The sequence below is a fragment of the Epinephelus fuscoguttatus genome, linkage group LG10 (genome assembly GCF_011397635.1).
Source record: "Epinephelus fuscoguttatus linkage group LG10, E.fuscoguttatus.final_Chr_v1".
NCBI classification, from domain to species: Eukaryota; Metazoa; Chordata; class Actinopteri; order Perciformes; family Serranidae; genus Epinephelus; species Epinephelus fuscoguttatus.
In genome coordinates, this window is record NC_064761.1 from 36,194,028 (window position 1) to 36,219,842 (window position 25,815).

At 41.0% G+C, this 25,815-nt stretch overlaps 2 protein-coding genes across 2 annotated transcripts in view; both read left to right on the plus strand.

Moving 5' to 3' along the window:
• Nucleotides 1–132: 132 nt before the first annotated feature.
• LOC125896134 (protein wntless homolog) lies at nucleotides 133–7,992 on the plus strand. The gene is made up of 12 exons (XM_049588496.1): nucleotides 133–255; nucleotides 1,727–1,990; nucleotides 2,079–2,203; nucleotides 2,291–2,446; nucleotides 2,546–2,682; nucleotides 4,182–4,350; nucleotides 4,785–4,882; nucleotides 4,970–5,033; nucleotides 5,532–5,675; nucleotides 5,760–5,843; nucleotides 5,961–6,126; nucleotides 6,884–7,992. The coding sequence occupies exons 1-12, from the start codon at nucleotides 150–152 to the stop codon at nucleotides 6,982–6,984; spliced, it is 1,614 nt and encodes a 537-aa protein (XP_049444453.1). The 5' UTR covers nucleotides 133–149; the 3' UTR covers nucleotides 6,985–7,992.
• Nucleotides 7,993–8,512: 520 nt separating this feature from the next.
• gng12b (guanine nucleotide binding protein (G protein), gamma 12b) overlaps nucleotides 8,513–25,815 on the plus strand; it is a 45,747-nt gene continuing 28,444 nt past the window's right edge. Inside the window, exon 1 of the mRNA XM_049588509.1 lies at nucleotides 8,513–8,711. The gene's annotated coding sequence lies outside the window, so the exon portion shown is untranslated. The remainder of the gene's footprint in view (nucleotides 8,712–25,815) is intronic.

Consider the following 25,815-nt stretch of genomic DNA (forward strand, 5'->3'; position numbering starts at 1 on the left):
CCCCATCCCCCTCTGCACTCACTCACTGTGCTCGTGATTTGTGAGTCAAATGTGTGTGAGCAGGTAGACGAGCAGCAGTGGAGCACTTAGCCCACTGGGTCCACGGGTCTTTTGTCTCAAGCATCAATCTTTCAAAATAATCTTTAAAAATGGCAGGAGCAATCATAGAAAACATGAGCACCAGGAAATTGGTTTTCTTGGGCTGCTTTATTCTTGTTTTTCAAGTTCTTTGCATCATGGTCGGAGCATTAATTGGTAAGTAGTCAGATTTTATATATCAACTGTTTAAAGAAGGGATAGTAGATTTAGAATGTGTAATCTGCAAATTGTTTTTGTGTTACAAGTTCAGAAAAAAATCTGATGTGAACTGGCTTCTCCCAGTGTGGCTAAATGAATATGATAAAGCTTTATTCTGGCTATTATTAAAGAGTAAGTTTGATATGTTTCATACCTGGACCCTGTTTTCCCGTGTTTTGTGTCTAACTGGGAACAACAAAAACATTGGCAGCTGGGAGTGGTGAAACAGGCTGCGATGTAACCACCCAAGGTGTGCTTGCACTGTCAATAGGGCTGCAGCTAACGATTATTTTTATTGTCGACTAATTTGTCGTTTATTTCTTCGATTAGACGACTAATCATTTTCCCGAAAAATGTGTTAAAATGTTGAAAAATGTCAGTCTGTCTCTCCCAAACCCCCGAATTATGTCATCTTGTTTTGTACTCATGCCAAAGGGTTTTAGTTCACTGTCACGGGAGAGTGTGTAAAGCTGCCAATATTTGAACGTAAGAAGCTGCAATAAGAGTATTTTGAGGTACTTTTATAGTACTTTTCTATGAAAAATGACACAAACCAATTAGTCGACTACTAAAATAGTCACCGATTGTTTTGATAGTGGATGAGTCATCGATTAGTCGACTAATTGTTGCCGCCCTAACTGTCAATTTTTGTCCACTACAAGTGCTTTTTTGTCACTGATAGGCTCAGATGGCTGACAACTTACAGAAAGGTTCCCTACAGAGATAAACTTTTTTTTGTTAAAGAGTAGGATCTTTTTGGTTTAACTAAAAACAGCCCCAAACTTGCCCTCGCCAAACCCACCAGACTCTATTCAAATAAACACTAATTTTAGCATGTATAAAGCCAGCATATTTTGACATCTAACTGCATAAATTAAGGATTTATTTCAGCCAAACCAGAGCTGGTGATTGCTGGAACAGTGGAAAGATGAACCAAGATGGTTTTTGTGAGTTTTATTTTGTCTCTGTCAACTTAAAATGAAGTGAGTTGTATAATGAGAAAATTAATGTTTTTTAAATGGAGTCTGGTGGGATTGGCGATAGCGATTATGGTGCTATTTCTGGTTAAACAAAAAGGATCTTACATTTAAACATAAAGGTCTGTCTCTTTTGACATACTTATAAGTTGTCAGGCACAAAATAATAATCTGAACTTGTCCGTTGCAAAAACAAGCACTTCAGGGTGGAGCAGGCATGTTATCCCCCCTCTATTTCTGCCTTTCATGCTAACAACTGTCCTATTAATTAAAGGCTGATGCTTTCAGTTGTCTCGCTCAATGAACCAATTTTTAAAAAATTGTTGTTCCCATTAGTCACTTAGACACAAAACACTGGCAAATAGAGTCCAGTTTGAAAAATACAAAACTTGCCCTTTAAGAAACATAACTCAAACCACATGTCTCTGACAGTTTACTCTCCTTTGCAATAGCTCCCAGTCCCACCAGCGCCATTCGCTACCTAGCCACCAAATGTATTAATCGCCACAGGGCACGCGGCTGGCTTGTGCCGTGGGGACCAAACCGGTGCCAGCAGATTCACAGCTTCGATGAGCCTCTGGCAAAAACGCTGGATGCCAACGACATTGTTTTTGCTGTGCATGTGCCTCTTCCCAACAAGGAGATGAGTCCCTGGTTTCAGTACATGCTGGCTGTTCTACAGTATGACATCGCATTCAAAATGATCAATCAGATTGGTAAGAGGTGTGTCTTTGTCAGAAATGTAAAGAATATAGTAGGTCCAAGCTACTGTTTGTTTTCTAAATCTTGTTCCTACCTGTGTAGAAGATGATGTAATCATCACTATTGATGCTGGCCTGGCATACAGGGATGATCTGAGATCTGAGTGGACCACAAAGTTTCACTCAGTGGTGCAAAGGCCTCTCAGGTGCATATTTGCAGCCCCTAAGGTAAACCTGCATGACTGCATTTTAATACATAAGAAATGAACTATAATATCTCTGCATAGTAACCTGTAACAGTCCGTACTTTTGCAGACGTATGAAAACGAAGGCCACTTTTACAACTGTGACCCCATACCATTCATGGAACTGGGATGTGTAGCCCATAAATATTATCTGATTAACCTGCGCTTGCCAGTGAACGACACAGTGAATGTTGGTATTGGAGAAATAAAAGACATCCATGTGGTGGTGAGTTTAATTATTGTAATTTAATTGTAATTTCAGTTTCAATAGATCTCAAAGCCTGCATGTGTTACATTCAAACATTTAATGTCCCACTTCTCAAAGGGCATCCACCAGAATGGAGGCTTCACTAAAGTGTGGATCACCATGAAGACTGTGTTCAGTCCCTGGATATTTGTGGCAACAGCTTGGTACTGGCACAGGATCGGCCTCATGGCAAGACCTCCGGTCCTTTTGGAAAAGTACGAACCAATAAGGAAAAATGTGTTAATGTATTAAACCCACAGCATTAACTCTTTAACACTAGCAACATGTAGCCACATTGAAAATATTGTTACATTTTAGCATTAAAGTTACAAATATACGGAAGCCTAAAGGGTTCAATATTTAATAGACCAATTACACATTATGATAAGTATATAATAATAAATACAAAACATGGGAATATATGTGACAAAAAAAATCTTTTTTAAAGTATTTTCTTAGTTCATATCACTTTTAGAAAAGCTAGTTTGTTGCAAGTAAGCTAGCTGGCAGATAGTTAGCTGGGCAACTGGGGGCGTGCGATTGGCTGAAGGGTGAGGGGGCGGGAACTGGTGATAGTTTAACTGTCATGAAAAGTTATGAGAAGCAACATTTGTGAAGTGACATTATGAAATGAAATGTGACGTGAAATAAAAATGTAACTGAGAAAAATGGCATTATTCAATACCTACTTAAAAGAAGCATTTGAAATAACATTTCTGTAACGAAATAAATGTAATATATATAAATACCTGTTTATTTATTATCAGATACTTTTAAAAGAAGCATTTAAAATAAAGTTGTAGAATGAAATAAATATAATATATATAGATAGATATAAAATAAAAATAAATATAAATAATTTAATAAATAAAATATAATAAATAAAAAAAACTCAATAAAAAGGATAATAAATTGAGTTTCTGTGATTTTTTTTAAAGGTCTCGTCTGAAGGATTTAGTAGCATTTAGCGGTGAGGTTGCATACTGCAGACTCCCAATGTGTAGGAGAACTACAGTGGCCAACATGAAAAACGCAAAAACACAAATGGCCCTATCTACAGCCAGAGTTTGGCTTGTCCATTTTGGGATACTGTAGAAACAAAATGGTGGATTTCATGGACAAGGACCCGACCTGTATGTAGATATAAACAGCTCATTCTACGGTGACAAAAACACAACAATTCTTATTTTCAAGTGATTATAAACTAATGAAAACATGATTAGATTACATTTCTGTCAATATCTTTCCTTAATCCTACACGCTGGACCTTTAAATCATTTTACAATTTACTGGTACATCTATATTTTGCACTGATATTTTTTATTTTTGATGATTTGATTATTTGTTTATTCAACATTGACCTCTTTGGGCCTCCATACATTGCTTACATCTCTGCAGGCTTCAGATTTACAGACTGAATACACCGTCAACTTTTCATTATACAGCAGTTCCATTGCTCTTGGGTTGAAACTCTGAGTGCAGCCCAGGCTTTTTAGTCACTCAGTGTGGACTTAAAGCCACAGGTAAACTTCCTGTCATAATTTCAGGAGGGATGCAGTGCTTCAGGGTGGCATGTTGAGAGCAGGGGAAATGAATTGATCTTAAGTGCACTTGTAGCCTAGTAGAATCAGGTCAATACTCAGCCTATAGCAGAATGTTATTGTCTTTTAAGAGCAATCCATTATAGTAGTCTTTGTATTTGCCTTGTATACAGGGTGATTTTTGCTCTGGGTATCTCTATGACGCTCCTGAATGTGCCAGTGGAGTGGCTGTCCCTGGGCTTTGAATGGACGTGGATGCTGCTGTTTGAAGATGCCCAGCAGGGCGTCTTCTATGCCACACTCTTCTGCTTCTGGATCATCTTCTGTGGTGAACACCTCATGGTCAGCACCTTTCACTTCTTCTCTATTGTAGCTTTCTCCATTCTGCCACACCACTTATTGAGCATCAGTTCAGGCAGGACACACTGTCAAGCTCAGCTCACAGCCCAGCTACATCAGCTCATCTCAAACAGCCCATCAGCTGATGGAGCAGCTGATTGATGGAAGGGAGTCAGCTGATAGATCACATGATTCTTTTCTATGCCTCAAGGCTTTCCTCGTTTGCACATGGAAGGGCAGAGAGGTGTACTGTCTTTGCCTTAAGGCTTTCCACATAGGCACGTGGAAGAGGCTTTCTGTGTAGGCCCGAGGAAAGGCAGAGAGGCCCCAGAACAGAGCCATACCACCAAATATAATACTGCAAATGGAAATAAAGTTTTCTTTGACTCAAGTGTTCCTGCCTGAAATGCAGTTTACTTAATTATCAAATCCTTTAGGACCAAAGTCAGAGGAATCGGCTCTCAGCATACTGGTGGCAGGTTGGACTGGTGATGTTCGGCTCATTTATCCTCCTCATATTTGACCTAAGTGAAAGGTAATGACATGACTGCTTTTGATGAAGTCTTTTGTGTTATGGTTCTGTTTTGCTTTAACTATTGATCTGCTTTGTTTCTTATCATAGGGGCGTTCATTTGACCAACCCCTTCTACAGTGTTTGGGCATCAGAAATTGGGGCGAAGGTGGCAGTATCCTTCAGATGATTACAATGTTTCAGACACATAAGATCATACTTTAAATTTGTGCCTCTGTGTGTATCATCCAGGGGCTGGTTACACAAAGCACCTTAAGTGAAGATTTTGATTTCCTTTAAATGTGAGTTAAGAATTCCTTTAAATAAAATCAGTTGCAGAAAACATCCTTAAGTCTTCTCCTTAATGTTTCATTGAGTCTTTTTCCTTGTCCTGGTCTTATACTTGAGGAACTGCTTAAAGCTTGTTAAACTGTTGTAAAGACGACCTCAGCAACCAAAGTCAGGAAAAAAACAAGGTGGCCAACAGGAAGTCTAGGCTATCACAAGTGCACATTCAAGCAAACAAATGGGTGTCTGAGCAAGAGTCTGTACAACACCCTTGAGTCATTTCCTCAGCTAAGGAAAAACTAAACCTTAGGTGTCATAGTAGAGGAGTAAACTTAAGGTGCATTGTGCGACCGGCCCCAGGCCGTTTCCTTGACTGTCATCACAGATCGCCCTCATTAATGTGGCAGGCATTTCTGTCTGTCTGTATTTCCTCTCCCTGTGTGTCATGGTGCGTTGTGTGTTCAGTAACATTGGTGGGAAAATACAGCAACTTCCTGCAATGCCTGAGGCCAGAAGACTGCGTTATAAGGTTTGAATTGTTTTATTTGTTTCATTTGATACCTGAATCACAAGAGATGAAACAATATTCAGACTTTTTTCACTCTTGCTCCAGGGTATAATTTTCAGGTTCAAGTTTTTGATGCTGGTAACTCTAGTGTGTGCAGCCATGACGGTGATCTTCTTTATCTTAAATCAAGTAAGTATTACCCCTCTAATGATAAACATGGAAGTCCTAGCTGCCTCAGCTAGGACTTGGAATCTCCGGCTGTCTCTGGGCTCTTAAAGATTATTCCAAATGTTTATTTTTCACCAGGTCAGCGAGGGTCACTGGCACTGGGGAGACTACACGCTCCAAGTCCACAGTGCTTTCCTCACAGGGATCTACGGCATGTGGAACCTGTATGTTTTCACCATTATCTTCCTCTACGCCCCCTCCCACAAGCACAACAGGAACAAGTCAGGAGACAGTCAGCAAACAGGTCTGTAACATTTCCACGTCACAGTTGAAATCCAGCTCTTAAGGGGCCAGTGTGTAGGATGTAGAGGAACATATTAACAGAAATGCAATATAATAGGTATGTTTTCTTTGGTGTCTAATCACTTGAAGATAAGAATTGTTGCCCTTTCATTACCTTATAATGAGCCCTTTATATCTACATAGGGAGTGGGTGCTTGTGTTTCAGCGTCAGCCATGGTAGTTAGCAGCTCCTCAGCGATGAGCAGCATCGGAAAAACAATGATTTTTCAATGGGAACCTGCTTTAGTCTGTGCTTCTACTGGTTTAAATCACCTGCTCTGTTTGTTATGGAGAGGAGGATATCTCTGTGGATAATTCGGCTCATGGTAAAAATCCCCTGAACGTCAGGATATTAAGGTATCAGAGAACAAATGTCAAACAGCATTGGCGAAACACTTGATTTGTGATGTGAAACTGCTTTACTCAGTGTTTTTACCAGTTTTCTTCAACAGGTCTGTTTGTTTTGGAGAGGAAGAGACCTCTGTGGATAATTTGGCTCTTGGTAAAAACCTCCTGAACAATCAACACTGAAGGAATTCTAACCAGGAGACGTTTCAGCTGGTTGCAATCTGCATTTCTTTTTGCTAGATTCCACTAAATCCCCCTAAATCTTACACACTGGGCCTTTAAATGAAAAAAAAAGCAACAAAAAGAGACATTTACTTAGTAAAAACTTCGGATGTTCAATGTTTGTCTAAGATTATGTTCACTGTTGACAGATGTGCTGGAGAAGCCGGAGAGTCAAGAGACCCAGCTGTCGTGTGGAGAGCAGGGGCCGACGGAGACCTACAGGATCACAGGGAAGGTGGCTGAAGAATAACTGCCACAAAACCTGAAGGCAGTAAAATGTAGACTGTCTTCGATAATATGACTTTTGAATATCAGTGGAATTTATATGACTTGAAATGTAGATGATCGAGAAAGTGAAATTTCTAGGAAGATCCCCCGACCGTTCCAGTAGATGTCTAGATCTATGATTGCTGTCATCTGACTCCTCCCCCAATGCACAGACTTGTTCAATTGGATGTCTTTAAGCCAATCATAGTGTTCCACATCATCTAAAGTGGCCACAGTAGAACCACGCCCTCTTTGTCAAAAAAACATGGTGGACTGCAAGGCAAGGAGGAAGAGTAAGGAGCATTTTAATCCATCAGTCATATTATTTAAGTACATAATTTGGGTTTAAAGTAAACATGAGATGTTATATTACTTCATCATACATGAGATTTATAGGAGTGTCACCAGGAAATGAAAAGGGAAATACTGTTTTGATTTATTCTGACTGTTCTGATTTGATTTTCTCATGATACAGTCAGCTTTTAACACACCCTTTTTGATTATGCACAAAGAAAATTCATCACAGATGTTTATGAAGAAACTGCTATAAAGAGATATTTCACAAATTGAGGATATTTTGATAACCGCTATGACATGTCGGAAATGTCTTCTGTGACAAAGGCTAATTTGTCTGCTTTTGAGGAATTGCACACTTTAAAAAGAGCTAGAGAAATGAGACTGTGAGGAGGTTGTTGGTTCAATTATTAATAGAAGTTAACCTATTAATCAATTGCCTGACAATTTTTGAAACAAAACTGCCAACTGATGCCACCTGTTCAACTGCCGCCTTTCTTTGTCTCATGTGATAGTTAACTGAATGTGTTTTGGACAGAAGATATTCAGCTTCAACTATTTAATGCCACCATATGAATCCTGTATGATGTAAAATGTAGACTGCAATTCCATGCTTTGTATCTAGGCCTCATTATACAGTGTTTCTGTATTTCCTGTGACCACATTGATACAGACTTCATATAACATGCTGCATGTCGAGAACACACTTCTATATGAGATGCATATCAAAATTGAGTGTGAAAATGTCATTATACATTTTGAGCACGATAAATATAACATCACTTTTCCTTTGTTAAATATTCAGTTTTGAGGTTTATTAACATTTTGGATTGACTGATATCACTGTATTTGTTCAAAAATAAAATCCTCAGGAATACAAATTGCCTGATAATTGTGCACACAGTGAGTATCATGCCTCATTCACAGACTACTGTACTCCTTAATGTGTGACAAGTGTCACATTTATAAATGCAAAAACCAAACGTTACCCCCAAGTTTACTGTTTCACTCATTATATGTTTCTACATTTTACACACACTGCCTAATTTCCAAAGTCAGTTGTTAAATCATGTGTAAACACATGTTATATCACATGGATGTCTGTAACATGACAAGTAGACTGGTGTATGAGCTAGTGTGAGAAGCACCGACAGAGGGCGCTGTGGTCTCTTCACACAGGAGAGTAAATAGTAAGAGTCCCAGCCCCTCAGCTCAGCAGCCGCCAGCAGCAGATGTCTCTCTCCGCGTCTCCTGTCACTGTCTCACATCTACAGCCCCACTGCTCATTTTCTGCGTCGTCAAACTTTTCATTCGACACAACTCGGGTGTATTATTTAAATTCAGGGAGCCGCACGCGCATTATTTTCATGGTTCGACTTTGAAGAGACAGAAACTCTGTCGGATCCGAGAGGCCAGGTGAGTATCAGCTCAGAGATTACATGAATAAGCTCTCAGTAACTGTAACTTGACATGACAGCGGTGTATGGACAGTAATGTTGTGGTTTAATAACACCAGCTGGTAAATAATGACCTCTAATAATGGCCTAACTTCTGTTAACAATAAGCAAGTACAGTTGGGGGGAAACACATGAATGTATTTCCATCAGGTTGACATGTTGCCTGTGTGATTTGCCATGTCAGATTCAGGCCTGCAGTATTTTTACATGATGGGCAAGGTACGTTATGTTGGATGTCGTGATAACGATATTAATTGCAGTCAAATGTTAAAGTGTACTTAGTTTTACCTTTCTGCTGCTTTCAGTGTACGGCTAAGTTACAGCATTTTGATGATTGTCGTTCAATTAAAAATGACGAAAGGAAATTATTTCTGCCATTCTTTTAGCTGAACAATGAACTAAAGACAAAAAGAACCAATAAAAAAAAAAAAGATAGATTACATTTTAAAGTGAAGTGCACTGTCCTACTGATGCATTCACACTGGCGCTTTTTGGTCCGCTTTAAACGAACCCTGGTCCGCTTCAACAGATAGTCCGGTTCATTTGGAGTGGTGTGAACGCTCATTCAAACTCTGGTGCGCATCAAACGAGTGAACCCTGGTCCGCTTGAAAACTGGGGGTCTCGGTTCACTTACAGTGGGAAATGCAAACGGACTATCCGGCGAACCAAAGAGAGGAAGTGAACCAAAGAGAGGAAGTAATGTAGAGAGCAGTTCATTTTGGGTAGAAAAAAACCCCAAAGCCAACAGCGTGAACCGAGCGAAGCAGAGGTAAAAACGTAAAAACAGAAACCCCAAGGCTGCGTAAATTGTTGCTCCATTGTTTTTGTGGTGACCAAGCCGACTGAAAGGGATGGATTTCCGTTTTCGGTCCTGGCCGATCAATGAGCCGGGTTTTCTTCTTCCTCATGCTTTTTTTTCTTCCTGGTCAGAGGTCATTTCTGGCAATACCACCCCCAAACGAGCAGCTGTTGTAACTGCGTGACATTGTTAAGGCAGTTTGGTCCGCTTTAAAAAGTGCAGTGTGAAAGTGAACCGAACCAAATGAAGGTGTGAAATTTTTCGGCATTCTCAGCCCAATCGAACCGAGTCCCCCGGACTATCGTGGTGTGAATGCACCCTTAATCCTCCCCACTGCTCCTTCAAGCAGGACTTTGATATATACACATTTTGACAGCAGTGTTGTTTTATGCTGCGTTTGGCTTCATAGGAGACGTCTTCTACTCTTACACTTAAAGGCTCTGATGTAGTTGTTGTTTGCTAGCTAGACTCCCAGGCGTTCCCTTAACATCGTAGCAGCTGTGGCTCAGGAGATAGAGCAGGTTGTCCGCTAATTCCAAGAAAGGTGGTTCAATTTCCGGCTTCAGGATGCATTTTGAAGTGTCCTTGGGCAAGCTACTGGACCTCAAGCGGACCTCAGTTTAACTGAGTAGCAGGTAGGGGTGTGCCATATCATCTTCTTCAAAATCATACCAGCGTCGTATCATGATACTCACAATACTTTGACTTGTTGACATATTGATGTCATACTGTTACCGACAGCAACGACAAGAACGGCTGAAAGCAAAATTATCACAGACTCTGCAGTAGTTTAAAAAAGAGGAGCAGCTTCAGTAATGTGGAATAAACTGTGGCGTTCTAAATGTTTTATGAACAGCCCCGGACTTCTCAGACTCTTTTAGCGACTTAGAGATCAGAGGGAACTCATTCAGCGGCTCCTCTGGCAGCAGCACAGCGTCTCTCTCTTTCTCCTCTCTCGCGCTGCGCTACACGGGAGTCGATGTTGTCAAGTGATTTTTGTCATAAACCTTTGGTAATGTAAACCTATCTGAAAAAGCTACATATATGTGAATGTGCAATAGTTGTGGTATCATAACAGCCTGTTGCAGGTTACAGCGTGATGATTAGAGGAGAAATGGCAGAGCATAAAGGTGCAGGTGGAAAAAAAAAACAACTCAGTCTTGTAGGATTTTGCTAAAAGAAGGAAATCACCTGTTGATTTATATATGTAGATCCCAGGGGACATTTTTTGTATTTGAGAGCTGTTTAAATGTGTAATTTGTGGTAGATTTTATTTAGTTGAACTATTAATATTGTATACAGAATCTGAATCTCACTTTGAGTTACTGTTGTTCACAAACTAAAGAAATAAGAGATCATTTTTGTTTAGTTTTTACTGAATATTTGAAGCAAACTATAAAACTATATCACTTATTTTGTTGTAATTCTATGTCCTTAAATTAATAATAAAATATTTGTTTTACTATTTTTTTTTGTATTGTTAAGGATAGCATTATATCGCAGAAATGGTATGGTAGCCTCGACCCCCAGTGTATGAATGCGACAAGTTGTGTAAAAGGTGCTTTGAGTGGTTGAAAAGATGAGAAAGGCAGATACAAGTGCAGGTCGATTATCATAATGATGATTTTTACTGTGTGAACTGATGTTTTGACGAGTTTACTTTCAGGTGCCACTACAGGGAAGCAACACATGCACACGTCACATGCATGTATGCATACATATCGACACTTACATACACTTTTGAACCTATTTATGTCAATGCAAAGACTCGAAGATGTGCACTTTTGCATGCACATAATTGGTCCTGTTGTTACTCTCTGTTTAGTTGTTTTTCCCTTCATTTAAAAGCCAAACCAAAAATGAAGTCTGCTGTTTAGCTTCTACTAGACACCCGATAGTATATGTATTGCATCTACTGTATTTCCATCTGTTGCTGCAGTGACATTTATTCAGTGAATTAAACTTGTTCTTTGGAGACTGCATAACGTGACAAATACAGAGAGGCATACCAGAATATTTCTCAGGCTAATCTTTTCAGTTTTGGGGGATCTTTCCAGTAACATGGCTTCTGGCAGTTGTGAGTGACTCCACCTGAGTGGGTTTTTGGTGCTGACGTGGGTTTGGCTGTGTTGCCTGGTTACACCACAGTCACTGGTGCAGACCTTAGCATGGTTTAATCTCGTGAGAGCGCAGCCCCCCACCCCCCCCTCCCCTTCTATCCCTCGACTCAAATTCCACGCTCGGCCTCCAGGGAGCTCGTCTGTGCGTCACTGCTCTGGTCACAAAGACCTTCAGAGAATGCTCCTAGTCAACACAGTGGAGCCGCCGCCGTCAGCCTTGAGCCCTGTTAGTCCACAGCAATATGTGAAATATGTGCTGCTGCTTTGGCACACGTCAGAGGTCTCTTAGCCTTCTCACTGGAGCGAATCACAGTGATGTAGGTTTTATACAGTCATGGTGTATGAGTAGATGCATCACATATATGAGGCTGTTTACTACACAAAGCATACACTGCTTATCAACAGGTGATGAAGGCTTTCACAGTGGACCCTATGAGCTTTTCCAAACACTACCTTCCATTTTTAAATTAATATATTTACATGCACACTAGTATCCCAGTTATGTGATTAATCATATTCAGGATGGAGCAACAAGCTACATCTTGTGTGGCGCCCAGCAGTCAGTGAGCCATGCATGTCATTGTTTTTTTTATTTAAATGTTTTCGGATCAGAACAGCTGCTTTTGTTTCCTTTTTTTGACAACCAACCAGTAGGAAATCAGTGTAGTCCTCTACCTTAAAGGAGCACTTCACCCCTCAAATGATAATCTGTGTATCAGTTACTCACCCTGCATTATGTTGAATTCACAAAGAACATTTTGTTTTTCTTTCATGCGTCCACAGTGAGCAAAGAATCCAAAAACAGAAAATTCTTGATGAATTGAAGTCATAGGGGTCCACGTTTAACAACAGTAAAACTGTATCAAAACATTTGTTCACAAACTCGCACACAACTTTTGCTTTATAATCCAGTTGTATGCTCAGTCAGTACTCACTAGACATATGCATTTTTTTCTTAAACCATAATGTTTAAAACTGTATGTCCTTTTATATTGCATCAATTTTCCTCAAGTTTTAGCACTGAATCACACATTTGATGATCATTACATTCTTGTGACGAAAATAATCGCGTTAAAATCATTTCATGTTGATGTGTTCAGAGATGTCTGAACTTAACATAACTAAACTAAACAGTATTACGCATGGACGAGTACTGCACCTTTTAGCAAAAAAGCATGTGTATGTAAAGTACTGAGCATACGACTAGATAACTGAGACTTGGAATATACTGCACAAGTTGTGTGAGAGTTTGTAAACAGATGTTTTGATATAGTTTTAAATGTCAAATGTTGTTGAATGTGTCCCCATGGTCTCTAGTTTCCCGGCACATTGAGGGTGGCAAACCCCGCGCAGAGCTAGTTTCAAGCAGCGCAACCCGAGGCGCGCTCAGTTTGGTAGTTTGGCACACCGAGGTGCGCTGAGATGGATGTGGCGGCGCAGCAGGGGGAGGTGTCAACAGATCCAGCTTGGCTTCGCCGAAGGTGCACTAAAAGCTCGCCAGCTGAAACCACTGTTAGTGCAGGCGGAGCGCAGCCAGTGTAAGCCAAAGTTTGGCTGACCGGCGGACAGTGTGCACACGTCACCAAAACCTCACAGGCAGGTCTCCAGAATATCAGGCACATTAACGATGCAATAAATACCCACAAAAACCACTATTCAATGCAACTATCTGCAATCAGCACATAAATGTATCTCTATATCGACTGTCCCGTCACATCTGATGTCAGATCAAAGGATTGGCACCGTTTGGCATGTTTGGCACGCGTAATGGAAACCCAACCTGATTTGATTAACACAGCTGCAAACTAATGAGTTCACATCCCTCTCAGCCAACCACAAACAGCCACAGCATCAGATAGGGAGTATATATTCAGCATCTGTCATCCTAGAAAAGTCAAAAGAAAAGAAACAGAGTGAGACTGCGAGAGAGAAAGAGAGAAACGCAAACGCAACACATTGATTTACAGTTGTGGTGACCTCCTCCCAGGCTACCTTTGCATCATCAGCCCGTGGAGGTCTGCTCACAGTTCCGTATATTCAAACTCTGCGAGCTTGGACCTCCCGGACCAAAACATCAGTTTCCTCCTGGGAGAAGTTTGGCCATCTGATGCTGCTGCTCTCTTCTGCCATGGCGAATTGAGTAAACTCTCATTACGCCTTTGTGCGGCGCATTTAAGGGCGAGGAGAGGGGCTCATTTGATTGGTGTGATGTGTATAAAACCCACTCCACGCCTTCTCTCCTCCCTCTTTCCGACTTGCGCAGGTAGGAGGGACGGAGGTGGGATAGAGGAGTAGCTGCGCCAGGCGCACGGTGTGCCAAACTTACAAAATCCACCTGGCCACACCCAGTTGGCGAAGCGCAGGTGCGCTGCACCCCCGCCTCGCCCGGTCTGCGAAACTAGAGCCCCATGACTTAAATTCATCAAGGATGATTTCCTGTTTTTTGGATTCTTCTTTCACCGCTTTAAACAGAAAATGATTCCAGCTTGAAACGAGTATTTTTTAATTCCCACTCACTGCATTTCTAGTCTTGTCTGTACCATTAAATGTGGATGTTTTATAGCAACCTGTGACTTTCTTTCCAACATAGTTTGTGCTCCAAATGTGGGTGTTTTTTAGCAACCTGTTGCTACATCTCCAATGGCCACTGTGCCATCAAATGTGGGAGTTAAGGCCAAAACATGATGTTTTCCTAACAATAACCAAGTGGCTTTTGTGCCAGCACATCACATTTGAGCTTTAGACTGTTGGTCCAACAAGACTAACTTTTGATGTCACTTTTGGCTGTGGGAATTTTTGGGATTTTTTATTTTTTATTTTGACATTTTCTCAATTTAAAAAAAACAAAAATCAACTAAATAATCAAAAATGAAATAATCTCTAGTTTAGGTTTCAAACGAGTGTCCTGCAGTCCACAGCACAAACTGAAATACATTTGCATGTAAATGATTTCCTCCTTTTAAGAGTAGATTAAGCCATCTTTTAAATTTAAATACAACATTTTATTTACCAGGTTAAGGAGTTTGTTTTTACAGAAAGTTAAAATTCATCACTCCAGGAGTGAGAAGCTTTTGTTGCCCCTTGTTTATTTCATTGTCGGAGGACACCATTAATGTCTACATCTCGCTGTTACGAGCATGGGCTCTAGCCCATGAGTAGATGCACACTTCCTTCTGCATGGCGATACAATTGGCGGTCCAGTAGAAAGAAAATAGTTCCTACATGAAACTGCTCACAGTGAGGTCTGTGCATTATCTTGAGTAACCAGATCATGATTTCTGGAAAGAGACATTGCTGTTGAGTTTTTCAAAAGTATTGTCCATTAGACCGGGGAGAAGGCAGACATCTCTACGGCTGATATCTCCAACACTCAGCAACTCACACCAAAACAATCTAGATTGATAAATAGCTCAACAGGTAAATGGGAAAATATGTGTTTTTGATTTTGGGGTGAACTGTCCCTTTAAGAAACAACCCAGATGGCATATTGTGTTTGTGTGTCCTGTTTGTGCACAATTTTACATACAATCGGACCATGTTTCCATCTTAATTCTGCATTCTTTTTTTACATTTTCTTACATTATTTGCAGTCTTGGTGCTATTTTTAAATATTGAGCATCATACTTCATCAAACACATTATGGAGTTTTATATATGTTTATCATATAGACTGGATTTTATTGGTTCAATATCTGAAGTAGATTTAGCTTGTGGGAGAAAATATGGCGGTCAGGGCATTTCCACATGTTTTGGGAATAAAAGCAAAGATCTGCTTGACTCAGTTGTGATGCTGATGTCAAATAGCTGAGTGCTGCCTTGGCAACCTGGCAGATGAAATTAGGCCTCCATAGTGTTGTTCTTCTGTGCTACTGGGTAACCAGACTGCCACACACACATTCACACACTGACTGCAAGTTGATGCTTTATTCTTGTTGTCAGTCCCTTTGTGTCGTGCATTTCTGATTCAGGGCAGTCTGTAGAGAAGTAGCTGATCTCAGAATCACTATTTGAATTATGCAGGGTGCACTTTGGTTGCTTATACATTTTAATTAAATAGCTTCTCAATTTCATAAACCCGCTGGGACAATATAATGTATTTCTAAACTGTTTATCCTTAAATCCAATAGAGTACAAAGTGCTGTCTCACTGTTGCTCCCTCTGTCCCCGTGTCAGGATGTCCTTGCAGCTCATGGCTCGTTCCCCCGGCACAGTGACACACAGGCCTGTGTGGCAGCAGCCAGGTCACTGACTTGTGTCAACCTGTGTATGACCTCAGTGGCACTGAGGGAATTGTCATATTGCTGCAGTGGGATATTTATAGACGAGCGCTGTAGTCGCACCTGATACAACTGACACAATTACACAAACTCCAGTCTCTGTGGTGCATCTGTGCAGCATCAGGGGAGCGAGTCTCCTAATAAAGCCTTTGTCATTAAATTTAATTATCTTCTCTTTATGCTGTCCCCCGGTCGGCCGGTTGCTGTGGGTGAGCTATGCGCTGATGTGTAATTGGCTGGTTGGGTTGCACTGTGTTTATGTCTCAGTGGGTTTTAATTAAGCTGGATCTATTTAAGATGTGACTAGTATAAATAAAAGAGAAAAATCAAAATCACAAATTTAAAGTGATTCTGTAGCCCAGTCACCAGAGGAAAATGTTGGCATTGTATGTTACTGGAATCCACAGATATGTTACATTTGTACTGTTTTTGCCACTAAATGTGGGTACTTTTTCAAGACCCGTTGCTACTTTTGCAGCTGCATTTGTACCACTCATCGCTACTTTTCTAGTGCTGTTCATCCACCAGATGTGGGTGGTTTTAGTGATCTGTCACTGTGTTTGCAGGGGCTTTTGTATGACCAAATATGGGTGTTCTTTTGTGCCCAGTTACTGCGTTCCCAGTGTGGTTTGTGCCACCAAATGTGGGATGATTTTTTTAGCAACCCATTGCTACTTTCCAGTGCTTAGTGCCACCAAATATGGGTGTTCTTTAGTGACCCGTCACTGCCTTTCCAGCACAGTCTGTGCCACCAAATGTGGGTATTTTTTCAAGCCCCGTTGCTACTTTTACAGCTGCATTTGTACCTGCAGACGTAAGGGTTTTTTAGTAACCCTTTGCTACTTTTCCAGTGTTGTTAATGTCACAAAATATGGGTGGTATTCAGCGACCAGTTGCTACATTTCTGGTGCATTTGCACCACGAAACATGGTTATATTTAAGTACCCAGTTGCTGCGTTTCCAGCCTGTTAATGCCACCGATTGTGGGTGTTTTTAGTGACCTGTCACTGTGTTTGAAGGGGCTTTTGTACCACTAAACGTGGGTATTTTTTAGCGACATGTTGCTAATTTTCCAGCTGTGTTTATACCGCCAAATGTGAGTAGTTTTTAGCAACCTGTCGCTACTTTTCCAGCACTGTTAGTGTAACTAAATATGGGTGTTCTTAGTGACCTGACGCTGTGTTTGCAGGGGCTTTTGTGCCACTTAACATGGGTATTTCTTAGCGTTCTGTTCCTACTTTTCCAGCTGCATTTCTACTGCCAAATGTGGGTAGTTCTTAGCAACTTGTTACTACCTTTCCAGCGCTGTTTGTGTCACCAAAAAGTGACCTGTGGCTACTTTTCCAGCTGCATTTGTGCCACCAAACAAGTATATCTGCTACATCATAACAAACAATTGTTCCACATTTGAATATGTATCATAAGTGAGAAGCAAGAAAAAGGTATTTGCATTCCAGAAGTTTTATTTTCTTTCTGTGCCATGACTTTGTATGGCATATAGGACTGGGTGTTGTTTGAAAAATAGGCACTTGTTAAGATGCTTTTTCTGAGCTTCAGTACTGATACCAAATGGTTTTTCCCACAGATATTTAAGATACAGAATTACCTTTTAACAAATAGATGTACAAATGAACCAATGAACCGTAACTGTAAGGATGTAACTCCTGAGGGGAGAGGTAAGGTGTTATTGCTTTACTGACATCACACGTAGTAAGTCTAGATAAGTATGTGTTTTTGTACAGCACAGATTTGTAAATACTCATTCTGTAAAGCTTTAAAATGATGTCATAATTATTCCCTCTTTCCATCACCCTGCACTGAAACTGGACAGTAAATTATAAACTAGACAAGGAAGAAGGAGGTTGCTTAGCAACTGGAACACAGCAGGTAATAAAACATCTTTGGTTTCAGCGTTGTACAATAACAGACCTCTGAGTGTCAGTTTAACAGATCAACAGTTACTCTGGTAATGTTTTTATATGTAATATAACTTTATAACAATTCAGATACATAGGCTAATCAATATTTAGGCACTAATCAACATTTGTATAATAGTGACAAACCCACAGACAGTGATCCCTGGACTCTGCAGTTCCCCTCAGCTCAGAGTTATTCAGCTTCAGTGGTGTAAGGTAGTTACAGCGGGCCCCAGTGCACACTAGTATGACAGTTCCTAGTGTACGCTATCATGCATGTATTGTCTTGACACCAGTAGAGACTTGACACCCATAACAGCTGGGGACTTCTAAACACTCATATCCGTTTACATTGTACTTGCCATGTGTTTCTGTGTATGTTGTCTTACCTATCAAAGCACTGTTTAGACTGTTGGAATAAATGTCTAAATGGGACCATTTAGTAGTTAGCATCAGGTTACTTTAGTCTCTAGGTTTTGGTTAGTTGTAGGAGTTCTGTAGGTTAGAAATGTTAATGTCTTGACAAAGTGTCCATAAACACATTTTAAATATAGTTTGCTTCATGTCCGGGCCCCTATTCTCAAGCTTTTGATAGCTTATCAGCGTGTTTCATTTCACATCTCTATTATGTCTTATGAATTGACCATGTACTTTTTCTGTTTCTGTTTTTGTGAATAAAATTGTGAATTGAATTGGACATCATCACCATACATATTATCCACTAATAAACACTTTCTCTTCGGGCCCCTCCACCCTACGGGCCCCTAGTGCAACCGCACTGTCCGCATTGTCTATATTTACGCCGCTGTTCAGCTCATTGCTTTGGTTCACTCTTGCCGCTCTCATCCACCCTGTTTCCAGCCACAGTTTTCATATTTGAAAACACTCTGATAAACCCACTGTACACAACCAAAGAGCAGACAGACACGTCTAACAGGTGAACAGTGGAGCATTTAGCAGCTATAGAGCCACATTTCCCTCAGTAGTTCTTTAACAGGAGAGTAAATAGACTTACATTCATCAGGTGATCACAAACATGACTTCAAATGAATGCTAATGTTGTTCTGTGTTTGCCAGGTGTGTAAATAGGCCCTGTTTGCTAACAGTATTGCTGTGACAAAATTATGTCAGTGCTTTGTTCTTAGTTTGCTCTGCTGCCTCCAAGTGGCCACAAATGAATAACTGCTGCTTTAATTCATGAGAACATACAGTATGAAGCATTGCCGGTTGGTATATCAAACAACCTCTTAAAGGGATAGTGCACCCAAAAACGAAAATTCAGCCATTATCTACTCGCCCATATGCCGATGGAGGCCCTGGTGAAGTTTTAGAGTCCTCACATCCCTTGCGGAGATCAGCGGGGGGAGCAGCCAGCACACTTAATGGCAGAGGGCGCCCCAGACTAACGTCCAAGAACACGAAATTGAATCCACAGAGTACCTCCATACTGCTCATCCGTTGTGATCCAAGTGTGCTGCAGCCGCGACATAAAAAGTTGTTTAGAAAAATGTCATATGAACTGTTTTTAGCCTCACTGTAGCCTGTAGCTCTGACTGCTTCAGAGTGAAAGCGTGAGCTTTGCTCACCCATGTTTACATCACGTGATGCGTGCACCGCAGGGGAAAACAACGGTAACCACAGAGCTAAAAGATTATTTGCACTACGGCCTTTTAGCAAAGGACAGCCCAACATGTCTGAAGACTTTGAAACTGAGGAGGAACAGCATTTCTTTGAGCCGTATTTGTTTGAGCCCGAGTATACGGACGGAACTCAGGCTACTGGACGAAGCAGCCGCCACAGCTCATGAGCCTAACCCTCAGCCAGCCAGCCGCTGAATACTGAGCCGAGTCGAGCACTGGAAACCTGATGGTGTAGTTGTTTCAAATGCAAAGCAATGCCAACGGATGAGGAAAGTCTTTGTTGCTCAGACTGGGAATTGGCAATGCGTGCACTTGAGAATCTGGACATCAGTACTGACGAGACTGCTGCTCTTCAGAGATCACGATCACTCTGAGCACGCACACGTGAATGCGGAGCACAGAGAAGCAGTCAGAGCTACAGGCTACAGTGAGACTAAAAACAGAGTTCATATGACGTTTTTTGAAACAACTTTTTATGTCGGGGCTGCAGCACACTTGGATCACTACGGATGAACAGTATGGAGATACTTTGTGGATTCAATTTTGTGTTCTTGGACGTTAGTCTGGGGCACCGTATGCCATTAGGTGTGCTGGCCGCTTCCCCCCCGCCAATCTCCGCAAGGGATTTGAGGACTCTAAAACTTCACCAGGGCTTCCATCAACATGTGGGTGAGTAGATAATGGCTGAATTTTCATTTTTGGGTGCACTATCCCTTTAATGCTGCCTGACCAGAGCAGAAACTTCACAGCAACCACAAGGGTCGTGGCTCCTTGTTACCCCTCTGTTGGCCTTGAAGCACTTCTGAAAATTGTATGCTTTAATTTCTTTCTTTGCCCTTCCTGTCTGTGCTCTCCTGTCAAGTCTGCCCTGGTAACAGAATGTTAGTACATGTACTTGATTGGTCAAGGGTTGGGTGCATTCATAAATAGCAGATCCGAGCACTAGATCGTACTGTGGCACAAACTGGACTGTTTGTACTGAGCACTGTTGCTATATGCTGTTTGGTTATTCAGAGCACCACACTCTCAGAGCTGCAGAGTGTAGTGAAAGTGAAACTTAACCGTTCATTAAATTAAAGAATGCTCTATATCTTTGAACAGCTCCTTGTATATTTCACGCTTTGGATCTGCACTCCTCTAACTTTTTATTGTAACTGCTGCACAGTAATTTCCTTCAATATAAATAAGTTCTACCTTATTTTAGTATAGAGCGTCAGATTGCATTTTAATCAACACCAGTGGTGTGACCAATAAAAATCCAAGTGTAAAAGAGCTTTTGCTCTGAAGTGTCTGACAGGCATGTACAGCTCTCAGCAGAAGTGAGAGGGAAGTGAGATGGAGATGATGTTTTGACTGTTTCTCTGTAGGGAATAATCCCATACATAAATCTGATATATGACAAAATATGTAAACTACATACAGTGTATATGTCTGCCTCCCACATATATGCTTATAGACGTGATGTAAATATAAGTCACCATATATATACTCATATCATGTGCCTCATCAGACCGCATCCAGAGGATGTTAAAACTTGATTAAAAAAAGGCTTAACATTCTGAATTAAATTATTCTTTAAAATTGTTTTGTGTTACAGTGTTTTTAAGAAGGCATTGGTGATCGAGCTTTTGTGGCTGTAGTGCCCACATTTTGGACTACTCTGCCTGCTCCCTTACAGTCTGCTGAATTTGTGGTTTCTTTTAAAGCCAGCTAAAGACACACCTGTTTAGACAGGTGTTAGTGTAACTTGTGTGCACCACAGTTGGACTTTATTCATATTTTGTGTACTGTTGGGTATTGTGATTTTCTTTTAACTGTGCAAATAGTTGTGCTCTTTCAACTTCGTTGCTCACATAGTCACTTTGTCTTCTGTGTTTCCTTTCTTGTTGTATAGTGCCCTTGGCCTATGTCTGCAGAAGTGCTATATAAACAAATTTAATTTACTTACTAAAAGTGGATTTGTCTATTTAAGTGAAATCATAATTGTGTTTTTAACTTACAGCCTTGATGTCCTGACATGTGGCATTAGTGCCCTCAAAAAAATTGCCCCACTGCAGGCCTAGTGATCTTGCCACTGAAATGATGAAATCCCAGGCCTGTTTCTGACCGATCGATTGTGTTCTTCTTTGTGGGGCAAAATGTAGGTCTTTAAATGAGAAGAAAGGTGACTGCTGAAAGCAAGTTAACAGTAGAAAAAACTAAACAGTGATTTGAAGTGTCTGCTCCCTAGTTCGCACCAGCAAACCCTGCCTCCACCAAAGGACTGGCCATTAACTGGTTTCACTGGAATGCGGTAATGAATGCAAACAGAGCAGAGGCTGGAGTATCTTCTCCCACAGCAGATTTGGCATGCCAGGGCTCAACGTTTTCCCTAAATGACGAGGGAGCTGGTGTTTGTGGACTGGTATTCATTGTGCTCTCACGGTTGCCCTCTGCTGAGAGCACTAATACGTAAACAATTTAATATATTCACACAAATCTAAGGTCAAACACACATCCACCACCTCTTACTCCCATGCTCACCACAAAATCTGACTCTCTGGTGTTGAAAACCGTTTGGTGAGCTGTCATGGCTACTTAGTAATTTCAACATTTTCTTTTCTTTCCAGATTTATGCTGGTCACAGAGACTGGGACCCCGATACATGCTCCTTGAGATCTTTTACCACACAGCTCAGTTTTTGTCCCCAGCGTCCACAGCCTTTACTGTAATTTAGAGAAGGATCAGGTTGCAAACATTGCTTCAGCATTCTATCCATTATTAATCACACCCAGTCCCCATAAGTCTGTCATATCTCCAGCCAGACACTGTTAACTGCCTGCAAGATGCTGCCCCCTGGTGATAAAAACAGAGTTTACAGAGCTTAGGCTTTCACATTTTTGGCATTGCTGGCAGTTTTTGAATTTTAGTTAGACAGTGTGCAGGAGTTTGTCTGTCCTGCCCAACTATTTTGAGATTGATGTAGAAGTATTCTTTTGTTCTCTTATTCGAAATCTGATGTGCCAGAAGAAAATGGCTTTTCATTTCATTTTAAGTCAAGTCAGTTTTATTAGTAAAGCCCAATATCACAAATTTACCTCAAGGGACTTTACAATCTGTACAGCATACAATACCCTCTGTCCTGAGACAACTGATTCAAAGAAGGACCCCCCCCCCCCCCCCCCGAAAAAAACCTTTAGCATGGAAGAATGAATGCAACTTAGCAGGGATCCCTCTTCCTGGGCAAAAAGACAGGAAATAAATGTGTGTACAGCAGTTTTATTATCGTAAAAACTCAAAATAAAAATTAAGCAGTGAAAAGAAATATATACTTTTAGAAAAAATTAAATTGAAATTATATTGCTTGGTTAAAAAACACTACTAAACACAAAATAAAACTGAACATAAATTTCAATTTTAGGTTTTTAGCTTTAATATATCACTACAGAAAAAATGACATTTGAAATTAATAGTATTCAAAGAGACATTAAACTACAACGAAGTGACTTCCTTTCCTATGCTGTAGTAATACATTTCCTCCACATGATGACAGTATCAGGCAGTGAGAGCTCTCTGTTCCTCAGGTTGGTCAAATCACTACCTTTGTTATACTATCCAAAAACCTCTTTCTTTGTCTGTACTTGTCCACAGCATTGCAGTGAACAGTAAAAAGGGAATTATCTTTTCATTTCTATTCACAGTACCCAGCGGTGTTCAGTATGGGCGTGTGCTTCTTTGTGCAGTTTTGTCCTGATTTCATGTGTGAAGAACTGTGGTGGCAAATGTTGCTTAAAACACAATGGCTCATCACTGCATTGTGATGTCTTAATCACCTATACATGTGTTAATAATAACACATACAGGTCTTCGTGCAAAGGATATTCTGTACATAGTGATATATGAGCACAGCACAGCAGAGCTCCTTCCCATATGGGGAAATATGTGGGAGATGGGAGTGGCAGTAGATTTATTAGGGCAAGAATCATATCAGTATGTTACAACATGTGCATTTGTCCCCCTCCACCCCCAATACAAACATGAAAGTAGCAGAGAACTTTTATTGTGACAAAATAAATCACATTTACCCCACAAATTGGTGTCAAAAAGGCACAAATTAGTGCATTAAAGATAAGAGTTATAGATGCTCAAAGTTTTCTGGTGAAGGCCACCCAAACTCCTCGTTTCATATGCATGCCCACCAACGTTGAAATGAAACCTACGCCAGTGGATAGCTGAATAGAGCAAAATGTAGTGTCACTAAGAAGTAGGTCAGTCAACATGGTGGGAACAGGGAAAAAATGCAACAAATCAATTTGGGGCTTCCCAGCTGCTTTTGGAGAGAACAAGGCGTGTTTGACTGCATGAACATGGCTTCTGATTAAACGTGAGAGTGAAAAGTGCTCCAGACATGTGCAGGTGTTAAACAAAGGCTCTTTTTGCTAGTGTGCAGGTGTGTTGCTAATTGGCTGCAGGACAATCCTGCACAGCCGGCAGAAACAGAAACCTGCTCTCAGTTAATGGACCCAACACTGGTACCACCGGCAGCCAGCAGCTTGTGTTGGGTGGCAAATAATGAATCTTATCTAGACTTCATTATAAGATTCAGGTGGGCTGTTTACTGGAGTGTCAGTTTGAATGGAAGTTTGGGCTCAGTGCAGCTTTTGAGTGCCAGGGTGTGTAGGAGGAGGTTTACACATTTCCTACATTATTGTCGCACCCAAGGGAGATCCCACCCAGGCCTCTTCAGGCATGCACTCCATCCTGTTTCATCTGCTCATATATGGGCATCTTCCTTCCTTCTGCTCGGTTGCACTGTGTCCGCTTCCTGAGCGACCCCCCCTTCACACACACATATACATACTCCTACTCATGTTGGTTAGCCGAGGGCAGAGGCAGGAGTGGCTCTTCCCTGTGCAGGAAGTAATGTGGTTAATACTCATTTGATCACCAGTTTTGATGACTTGCATCCATGACCGGCGAGCCAGCTGGTTGTGTACTCACTCATGGAAATAGCTCACAAGTCTGCATGTGATTGTTTCCCTCATGCCACACATGTCACACTTCAGTTCCCTTATGGAAGCTGAAAAAAAATCCATTTGAACCAAATGCATTCAAGACCTTTTGTTCTTGTGTGTGATATCCTTGGCAGCTTTCCTCTGTTCTCAGGAGCTGCCGTGAAGTCTTTGTTGCTTGTATAAATAAATCCTAGACTTCCAGAGATTTACGCTCTTGTGCTATTTATGTACGCGTACCTTTAATTCTGGGAATTCATCCAGGATTGGTGCACTGGGTGGCCTCCAAGTGCCCTGGATGTATGCATGATACCACTTAAGATTAGCTGCCCTATCTGCACAGCTATGATGTAGACACATGTCGGCTTTGAAGGAGGACAAACTGGGCCTCATCAAGTTTTTGCCACAGGGCACAGAAAGTATCATTAGTGTGCAGCTGGGGCTTCTTCAGCAACCTTTTTTCTTGTTCACCTGGAACAATCTGCACAATGTAAACCACATGATTTAGATTAATCCTAAAAATATATGTTGCTTATTAGCACAGGAACATTTCCCATGTGAAGCAAACAGAATGTCCACACACAGCCAACAATGTGCCAACACAAAACCATTAGTGTGAATGAATTATTACTACAGTTTCAGATGTTTAATTTCCATGACCCCCCCTCCTTGTTGCCCCGTTGTGACATATTATCAGCCCACTCAACAAATAGGTCACCGCAGATCCAGTTTCCATGGATGGGATTTTCATACAACTGCCTGCCAGATAGTGTCACGTCTCTGGGGATGGCGGTGTCATCTGGCTGGTCCAGAACTTTGAGTAAGACTGAAGTATCTCAACAGCTATTGGATAGATTGTGTTTGTGGTCCTCAGAGGATGAATCTCACTGACACATTCAAATCAGCCTCAGCTATACTTGTAAAGGGTGGGGAAAATCAATTCACTTGACTATCAAGCTTTTTCTTTTTACAATTGTTTAATACATTTTTTAATGCCTGATTTAATATATTCAAATGCGAAGGTTGAAAGAAGTTGCTGCATTTATTGTTGTTATCCACTATTAACATGATGTCATATCCGTTTCAAGAAAAACAAAGCTGAAGCAAGAAAGCAGACAAGGGAGGACGGTCCGAGGACAGACTTTTAGCTGCTCCAACAGCAACTCAAATTCAACCAGCTCAGCATAAACTCCCTGCAATATCAGCAAACTTTCTGTTGCTGCTGTGTCACAGGTGAGATATCTAGTTTTGCGCCAGCTGATATCAGATTGCTACAGTCGCTACTGAAGGTCAGTCTCTGGAGCTTATGCCTGGTCTCCT

Coding starts and splice junctions, on each gene's coding strand:
- LOC125896134 (XM_049588496.1), top strand. CDS start 150: ATGGCAGGAGCAATCATAGAAAACATGAGCACCAGGAAATTGGTTTTC. Junction 2,204..2,290: donor GCATATTTGCAGCCCCTAAG/GTAAACCTGCAT, acceptor GTACTTTTGCAG/ACGTATGAAAACGAAGGCCA. Junction 5,844..5,960: donor TCTTCTTTATCTTAAATCAA/GTAAGTATTACC, acceptor ATTTTTCACCAG/GTCAGCGAGGGTCACTGGCA.